Source organism: Aethalodelphis obliquidens, unplaced genomic scaffold (assembly GCF_003676395.1).
Source record: "Aethalodelphis obliquidens isolate GAN/ISIS:26980383/991018 unplaced genomic scaffold, ASM367639v1 scaffold69, whole genome shotgun sequence".
Lineage (NCBI taxonomy): Eukaryota > Metazoa > Chordata > Mammalia > Artiodactyla > Delphinidae > Aethalodelphis > Aethalodelphis obliquidens.
Window position 1 is genome coordinate 3,749,042 of NW_020838013.1, and position 9,403 is coordinate 3,758,444.

Consider the following 9,403-nt stretch of genomic DNA (forward strand, 5'->3'; position numbering starts at 1 on the left):
CTCTCTCTCTCTCTCTCTCTCTCTCTCTCTCTCTCTCTCTCTCCATGTATTGAAAAACCGAGGTCCGGGTCTGAAGTCCCAGAAATTGGGTGGTAATAAAGTGGGTGGTAATAGTTGGGGTAGGATCCTGCACCAGGCTTGTCCCGTCGACTCTCCCGTGGTCCAGATGATTTGTGGGTGGAGGTGTGCCGATTCGCCTCCTGAAGCTGTGGTTGCAGCTCCTGAGTCATTGCCAGCCCTTCAGTCATCTCGAAGTGAGACCCCCAAGCCTCACTCATGACCTCAGGGGCTCCTTTCTCTCCACCTTTCTCTCATTCCCACCTTCCCCGGAGACAGTCTTCGGGGCCTCCCTTCACACAGACCTCCAGCCACCACTTTCTACAGAGCAAGATCAGGTCCTCTTCGATCTGCCTCTAGTTAGCTACCCAGCGTCCAGTTACACCAGGTGACCTTCCTGCTCTCCGAACTCAGTCCACGTGGTCCAATTGCAGTGCCTTTGCCCAGAAGTCCCCTCCACCTGGGATGCCCTTCCCCCTCATATCCACTTGTCCAAAACCTAATTATCCTTTAAGAGTCAGTTCAACTTGTGCCTCTCAGACAGAGGGAAGAGTCCTGGCTTGGAACGGAGGCCGGAGGCCAGGCTCTAGGCTCCCTCTGGGTGCAGTAGTTTGCCCTGGATGTAAATTCCATGAGGACAGGGACTGTGTCATTCTCCACTTCTACACTTGTCTTCGCGATGCTCGTGAATGCTTCACAGTACTTGCATATAGAAGACACCTAATAAACATCTGCGCCTAATAATTTTTTCTTTTAATGGATGAAACTCTGGTTCAGTCCTTTTTTCTCTCTACCGTTTCGGTTACTTCATCTTTAAATGGGTAGGGGTGTTGAACAGAATGGTCTTTGAGTTGCTCTTTGGGAAAAAAAAAAAATCACAAAACAAACCCCACCTAGCATTGCAGCTCCCTATGTCCCACCCACTGATTGCCTACCTTGGGGGCTAGGCCCTGGCCCGGGGCAGATGTGAAGGTCTGAGGCCCCTGTGGGTCAGAGAGCTGCACTGGGGCCACCAGTACCTGGGAGGGGGTCCTCTCATGCAGGACGAATCCCACTCGCATGGACAGCATGATGAATGTGCATTGAATCCAGCACCTTTCCATCCCCATTTCTCCGGTGGGAAAACTGAGGTTGGGGGTGAAGGGTGCCGACTCAAGATCACAAAGCCTAGGGCCCCGGGTGTCCTGGCCTCCTGCTTGCCTGCTCTAAGTGGAGCCCAGCTCCTCTGCCCAGCTAACGAGGCTCACCACAGCTTTCAAGGCTGTAACTGCCCCCTCCACCACCACAAGCGAGGCTTCAGGGGTGGGGTCTGGGTGAGCTCAGGCCTGGGCCTACTCAGAGATAGGACCCCGCGGGTACCCACCCTCTTCGAGATTCATTTTACAGCAGGGGAGGCTCAGGCCCCAGAGAGCAAGGACTCGTCCAAGGTCACAAGCTCGATCGCGGCAGGAAGGGAACCCAGGCGTCCGTCCGCCCAGCCTGGGCTTCTCAGGGGTGGGGGCAGCACCCGCGGTGCCAGGCGCTGCCGGCGGCGCAGAGGGTGCCGCGGGGGCGGGGTCAGCGGAGGGCGGGGCGCCGGGCACCGCGGCTGCCAACGCCACCGCGGCTGCCAACGCCTCCGCCGCGCTAAGGCTCTAGCTCCGCGCACTCCCTCCGCGGCCGCTGAGCCGAGCGGACGCCCTCCGGGGCCGCGCCGCAGCCCTCCGCGCTCCCCCCTATCATGCCCCGGGCCCAGGCGGGGGCCGCCCAAGCAGCCAGGACACCATGCCCGAGGGCGGCGGTGGCGGCGACGGCGGGGAGGTGCCCGCGCTCATCCCGGCCGGCGAGCCGCTGCGGGAGGAGGTACCGGCTCTGTGTGGTGGGGGCCGGAGCCGGGGCTGGAGCGGGAAGAGGTGGACAAGGGAAGGGGCGACCCCCGAGGCGGGGGCTGAGGAGGGAAGTCCGGAGACCCTGTGGCCAATGACGTCACTGGGGTAGCCTGCGTCCTGCAAGAGGTCCTGGGACCTAGGGGCCCACGTGGGGGTAGGGGTGGGGTTGGCTGGGAAGGGATATGGGGGCAACTCCCGCCCCCGACGCCCCCTCATCCCGCCTCGCCTTCCTGTGACGTCAGCACCTGGCCCCTGCGCGGCCCCATTCTGCAGCGCTGCCCCTCACCCCCAGAGCCCCGGGGTTAGGCCCCCAGGCACTCACGAGGTGCCGGGGCGGCGCCTGCAATGCAGCAGCGGTAGCGGGGACTCGGGGGGCGGGGAGCGGAGGGAGGAGGGGAAAGAGGGAGGGAGGTGGCCTTTGGTACCCCTTCTCCCTCTCCCTGAGGTGAGGCCCCAGGGCCCATCATGCTGGTTGGGACCCTCAGAATGGCCCCTCCTCAGTCCTAGCCGCGAAGAGGGTCTGCAGGGCTGTAGGGCCCAGTGTGGGTGTTGGGGGTGGTGGGTGGTGAGTAGATCGCTGTGTGTGTTTCGGTGGACAGAGGTTGCTTGTGGGTGTGTGAATGTCAGTGCGTGCTCCGCACACCTCGAATGGAATATACGTGCCCTATAGGCAGGTGGAATATACGTGCCCTATAGGCAGGTGAAGGTCTGGTGGCTTGGGTGAAATGCTCACGTGTGAGTGCATGTGAGTGTATCGTCCTGCGGTGTGTGGGTCTCTCCCGGTAGTCTGTAGGATGTGGGTGTCAGGTCGCAGTAGGGGTGGGGGCATGTGCACCGTGGTAGGTAAGGGGCTGCCGTGTCCCTGCGCTTCAGTGAATGTGTAACATTTATGTGCATCTGTGTCCTGTGGTGGGTGGGTTGGGGGAGGGGATGCGTGTGCACCTGTGCGCCAAGTTACAGTGGGGGAGGGGGGTTGCGCCCTGGGCTCTGGTGAGGGTCTGCTGCGTGCTGGATAGACAGGCAGTGGTCACATTCCCGGTGGGAGGTTCTTCCGTGAACTTAGGGTGGGGTGGGGTGGGGGTCACGGATGAGGGCAGGTGCATCCCTCTGGCCCCGCAGGTCAGGGTAGTGGTATGCCTCTGTGGTGGGCGGCTGCTCTGGGTTGGGGTGGGGACAGTTCCTCTCCTCTTGGGTTTCTCACAGCCTGGTGGGGGTGGGACTGTGGGGCAAAACGTGGCCCCTTAACCCCCCACCCCCGCTGCTTCCTCCAGACCACGTCTTCCTTCTCCCCCTTTTCACCCCTTCTCTCTCCTTAGGCACCTGGGGATGAGGCGGGAGCCAGGCTGGCAGCCCGGGCCAGGGAGTGGTCCCTGCTGCCCAGCAGCTGTGTCCCGCTCCACCCCCAGCACAGACGGGGAGTGGAGGACGGCACTCCATCTGCTCCCCACCCCACCGCCCAGACTCACACCTCTCCCTCTCTTCCTCTTTCTCGTTTACTTGAAAGCCTCGCCCAAGTCTCCTGCTGTCCCTAGCGAGACCAAGGGACCAGAGGGAGTTGCAGGGTAACGGTAATAATATTTATTCCCATGGCCAGACCCTGTGCCAAGATCTTCACACATTATGATCTCGATGAATCCTCACAACAACCCCAGTTTACAGAGGAGGAAGTTGAGGTCCAGAGAGGATGAGGGAACTGCCCAAGTCATACAGTGAGTGGTGGAGCCAGCACCCAATCCTGGGCTCCTAAGCCCATGCTCTTCACCCCTAGGACCCCTGCCACCCTGGCTTCCCACACCACCAGGTCCAGGAATCAGTGCCCAGAGAGGGCAGGGATATGGCCACAATCACACAGCAAATCGGGAGCAAAGTCAGGACCAGAGCTCAGTTTTCTCAGTGGCCAGTCATGGGGGAGAGGGGGGTCCTCTCCTCTTTTGGCAGAGATGGGTCTATTTTGTCCTACATGCCCCTGACCGAGAGATGACAGGGCACAGTGGAGGATAGGCTTGGGGCAGACAGGCCTGGGTTTGAGTCCTGCAGCTCGACTGTCAGTTGGCTAGAAGGGTGAGGCCTGGAGCAAGTTGCCCCGTCCCTCAGAGCCTCAGTTTCCTCCTCTGTAAAGTGGGGGCACAGCACCACCTCGTTCAGTGGCTTCCGCAGAGCAGCAGGCACAGCTGATGGCCGCGTGCTGACCCACGCCTCTCCTCTCTCTGCCCACTCTGCAGCAGCGGCCCCTGAAACAGTCCCTGGGGAGCTCCCTGTGCCGGGAGTCGCACTGGAAGTGCCTGCTTCTCACGCTGCTCATCCACGCCTGCGGCGCTGTGGTAGCCTGGTGTCGCCTGGCCACAGTGCCACGGCTGATCCTGGGGCCCGAGGCGGCCCTGGCCCAGGGGGCTGGGGGCCCACCGCCCACCTACCCAGCCAGCCCCTGCTCGGATGGCTACCTGTACATCCCACTGGCCTTTGTCTCCCTCCTCTACCTCCTCTACCTGGCCGAGTGCTGGCACTGTCACGTGCGCTCCTGCCAGGCGCCGCGCACCGACGCCAACACGGTGCTCGCCCTGATCCGCCGGCTGCAGCAGGCGCCGCCCTGCGTCTGGTGGAAGGCCACCAGCTACCACTACGTGCGGCGCACCCGCCAGATCACCCGCTACCGCAACGGCGACGCCTACACCACCACGCAGGTCTACCACGAGAGGGCCGACAGCCGCTCGGCTAGGGGCGAGTTCGACTACTCGGCGCACGGCGTCCGCGACGTCTCCAAGGAGCTCGTGGGCCTGGCCGACCACGCGGCCACACGGCTGCGCTTCACCAAGTGCTTCAGCTTCGGCAGCGCCGAGGCCGAGGCCTCGTACCTCACGCAGCGGGCCCGCTTCTTCAGCGCCAACGAGGGCCTGGATGACTACCTGGAGGCCCGGGAGGGCATGCACCTGAAGGACGTGGACTTCCGCGAGTCCCTCATGGTCTTCGCCGACCCTCGCAGCCCGCCGTGGTACGCGCGCGCCTGGGTCTTCTGGCTGGTGTCGGCGGCCACGCTGTCCTGGCCGCTGCGCGTTGTGGCGGCCTACGGCACGGCCCACGTGCACTACCAGGTGGAGAAGCTCTTCGGCGCCAGCTCGCCCGCACCCGGGGCCGGGCCCAGCGGGCCCCCGCTCTCCCGTGTGGCCACGGTGGACTTCACCGAGCTCGAGTGGCACATCTGCTCCAACCGGCAGCTGGTGCCCAGCTACTCAGAGGCCGTGGTCATGGACGCCAGCTCGGGCGCCTACCTCCGTGGCTGCCAGCGCTGCCGCCGCTCCGTCAGCAGCAACTCGCTGCCCCCCGCCCGGCCCAGCGGGCCCCGCCTGCCTTTTAGCCGCAGCCGCCTCTCGCTGGGAGCCGGGGGCCGCGCCACGCCGGGGGTCTTCCGAAGCCTAAGCGGGGGGCCGCTGGGGCGCCGTGGAGAGGACACGGAGCCCCTGGAAAGCCCACCGTGCTACGAGGACGCCCTTTACTTCCCCGTGCTCATCGTCCACGGTGACAGCGGCTGCCAGGGGGACGGGCAGGGTGCGCTCTGAGACCCACGCGGCCCCCACACTGGCCCTCCCCCCACCATCCCACCACGGGGCTTCCATGCCTGAGTAATTGTTATCCAGAACAGGAGGGAAGACAGACCAGCACACGAGGGATGGGGTGGGGTTGGAGCCCTTAGACAGGCTAACATGCAGGGACCCACGGTCATTTTGGGGGCGGAGGGACACCACCGCGGTTGGGTCTACGTACCATCCCAGCATGGCTCCCCTCCAACCACCACCACGTCCCACCCCGTGCGATGGCGGACGATCTAGCCTGGGGGCCTCTCAGGCTGCGCAGGGAAGGAAGTTTCCGGAAAGCCTGGGCTGGGGGAGGAGTCCCAGGGACAGCTGTTGCCTGCAGTAGAGGGCTGCCTATGGACTCTTCCCTGCATGGCTGAAGCCACGTGGGGGGCCCTCGAGCAACCCAGAAGCACAAATCGGTGGTTTGGGGCCGCCCAGCTGGGTTGGCATCCATGAACCTGAAGAGCCGGCTACGGCAGCACCACGGCCTCGGCCCCACTACCCTCCCAAAGTCCCCATCCTCCTTCCCTGACAGGCCCGTCCCTGCCTGCCCTCTGGCCTCTGCTCAGGGCCAGTCCCTGATCAGACCCTGTGGTGCAGCCCCTCTACCAGGAGCCTGGTTCTTGGAGCACAGCCCTGTCCCACCCCACCCCCCTGTCTTCCCTGGTCCACCCTCCCCTGCACATCCAGTCACCCCTGTAACCCGGGGTTGTTTCCCAGGGCCCCATCTCAATTCCATATTCCCTGGTCTCTGCTCCTGGCCCCAGAAGTCCATGTCCGCCTCTGTCAGCCGCGCACACGCCTTCCAGGCTGTGTCCTCTCATCGCCCCCTGACTTCTCTGCTCTTTACCTTCCTGATGGCCCACGGGGCTCAGGGCTATCGGGCATCCGAGGGGCCTTGGCCCCGGCCACAGCCTCTTGGACGATGCCCTTGCTCTGCCATGGAGGCCCCTGCTTCCCCCGTCCCTGGGGCTTGGCCCAGGGGACACCAGCCCTCCCCCAGGGAGGAGAGAGTAGTCCCTTCCCTTCCAACTGGGGCTTCCACCCGCTCTCATGGGCCGGTGGGGGAGGGAGGAGGCAGAGAAAATGCAGATAAAATAAAAGGTATGAAATGGAAGGTCTTCTCACGTGCATTCCTGGGTGGTGGGTTCAAGGCCACTACAACAAACACAATGGGCCATGTTGGGTCTGGGAGGGGATGCAGGGTGGGGCTGCAGCACCCCCAGGAGAGGGTGAGCTCCCTGCCTGGCCTGGGGTCTGAGACTCAGATTGAGGTTGCTCTGAGCAGCTGACTCCACCCGACCGGTGTCTGGGTCGCTTCTAAGAGACTGTCCAAATGGCCCCTCTTCCAGCCCAGCAGCGGTTTCCATTTTGCTGCTGGGTGTGCTGAGGACTAAGGGAGTGTGGCTGGTCCCCAAAGTGGGAAGGAAGAGGTACGGCCTGTGGCGCAAATTCAGTTCCCCCGATGGCTGCTGGTGTCATGGATCTGGGGGAATGGGCACTGAGCAGGTCAGAGGACGCAAAGCTGGAAACAGCCAGCCCCAAATCAGGGCATGGGGTCTGAAGACGGAAGAGGGCAAAGGAAGGGCCTCCCTCAGTGGTGGAGCTCGAGCGGCCCTTGGAAGTGCCATCTTCCTGTACAGCTGTGCAGGGGTGTTCACTGTGCGGGAGGCAAGTGCGGGTGGAATCCCCCCTGTGGGCCACTCCTCAAGCCCTGGCACGAAGCTGCATCCGCTTGGATGAAGGGCACCCTTTTCTAATCCATGCAAAGGCACCATAATGGCCAGTGGTGGCCCTAGAAGAGTGCAGAGAATGGATGGGATTCCCCCAGGCAGAGACAAGGCGAAGGGTGCTCTGGGCAGTGGGAGCTGCCTGCACAAAGGCTTGGGTGCAGGGCATGAAGCAAGGGTGGAAGCAGAGCTGTGGAAGAGGTGGCTGAGGCCTTCAACACCAATCCCTTAACTGGGGCATTGCCCTTAAACTGGGGCAAACTGGAGCCCTGGAAGGTGGTTGAGCAGGGAAGTGACAAGCTCAGGACTGCATATTAGGATTTTTAGCAGAATTCCAGCTGCCTGCTGGCCACATGGGGAGGGTGGAGTTAGAGACCAGAGCTTTCCCTGTGCATCAGCCCACTGCCTCACAGTGGGTCAAACCTTTGTTTGAAGTCAAACCTTTGTTCAGAAGCAACTTAGGTGGAAAACTCCGTGGTGCCCAAACATTCAAGGAGGCTGCAGCAGGCGGGGGGGCAATGTGTGGCCCCGGCTCATCCCCATGGGGAAGATTTCCCTCTTCCATCATCCTGCTCTAACACCTCAGCCACTAATGGCCCACCAACCACTATCCATTCTCCCCTCCTCAATACCAGAACTCCAGTTTTACTTTAGATGGCGATGAGCCCAGCTAAAAGGCAATATTTCCAGCCTCCCTTGCACATATGGTGTGGCTGTGTGACCTAATTTTAGGGTATGAGATATAAGGAGAAGGTCTTGGAAGGGATTTCTAAAAATGCTCCTTGAAATAGAAACAATATTGGTGAAGGCTAGTTCTGTCCTCTCTGCTTCATCCTGCATTCCACCTGGAGCACAGATGTGATAGTTGGAACTCCAGTAGCTACTTGGGACCTGGAGATGACCTTGAGAATTGTAGCCATGTGCTGAGGATAGCAGAGAAGCAAGATAAAAGACCTGGGGCTGGGAATTCCCTGATGGTCCAGTGGTTAGGACTCTGAGTTTCCACTACCGGGGAGCACAGATTCGATCTCTGGCCAGGGAACTAGGATCCTGCATGCCATGCGGCGTGGCCAAAAAAAAAAAAAAAAGACCCTAGGCTTCTGATGACACCATAGGTGTGTCCACATCATCCCTGGGTTGCCTGCTTTCAAACCCTCTCAGTGAAAAAGAGAAATAAACCATTAGTTTGTTTAAGCCACTGGTTTTTCTTGTCTCTATTACCAGCAGCCCATATTATTACCTATTTACTGCTGCATCACAAATTACCCCCAAACTTAGCGGCTTACAACGTCAATAATCATTATTATCTCTCCTGGTTTCTGTGGGTCAAGAATTCAGACATGGCACAGTGGGAGTGGCTTATCTCTGTTCCATGATGTCTAGGGCCTCTGCTGGAAGAATCAAAAGCCGGGAATCATCCATGAGGCTTGTTCATTCATGTGGCCGGCAGTTGACGCTGGCTGATGGCTGAGGGCCTCACTAGGGCTATTGGTTGGAGCACCAAAAGAGGGCCTCTCCATGTGGCTTGGGCTTCCTTTTAACTTGGTGTCTAGGTTCCAAGGACAAGTGTACCAAGAGAGTGGAGGCTGTATTGCCCTTTGCAATCTAGCCTCAGAAGTCACATGCATCACTTCTGCCCCTTTCTATTGGTTAAAGCCATTACAAAGGTCCACCCAGTTTCAAGGTGAGGGAACATAAGACCCCGCCTCTCACTGGAGGCTTGTCAGCATCGCATTGTAAGATTAGCACGTGGGATGGCAGATATGTTAGTGGCCATCTTCAAAAATGCAATTGGCCAATGAGCCAAATGCCATTCCTAACAAACCAACATCTATAGGCTGGTCTGAAAAATTAGCACCAACCGTTTTTTTGTGTTTTGTTTTGTTTTGTTTGTTTTTTGGAGGTTTTTTTTTGGCTGCACCGTGTAGCTTGTGGGATTGACCAGGGGTTGAACCCAGGCCTCGGCGGTAGACCGCCAGGGAATTCCTGAACACCAGCCATTTTATAATGTTTGTTTGAGGGAGAAGGTGGTGGTATATCAGATGTGGGCCTACTAGGGGCAGAATGACATGCTTAGGTCATTTATTTGGGCCCTCTAGCCTACAGTAGATTAAATATGGCCACAAACTCTTTGTAGCTCATCCCCTCAAGAGGTGGAATCTATTTCCTTGCTCTC

At 60.0% G+C, this 9,403-nt stretch overlaps 1 protein-coding gene across 1 annotated transcript; it reads left to right on the forward strand.

The window, feature by feature from the left end:
• The first annotated feature begins 1,702 nt into the window (after nt 1-1,702).
• Nucleotides 1,703-6,614, forward strand: TMEM151A (transmembrane protein 151A). The gene is made up of 2 exons (XM_027090427.1): nt 1,703-1,899; nt 4,148-6,614. The coding sequence occupies exons 1-2, from the start codon at nt 1,822-1,824 to the stop codon at nt 5,477-5,479; spliced, it is 1,410 nt and encodes a 469-aa protein (XP_026946228.1). The 5' UTR covers nt 1,703-1,821; the 3' UTR covers nt 5,480-6,614.
• The last annotated feature ends 2,789 nt before the right edge of the window (nt 6,615-9,403 follow it).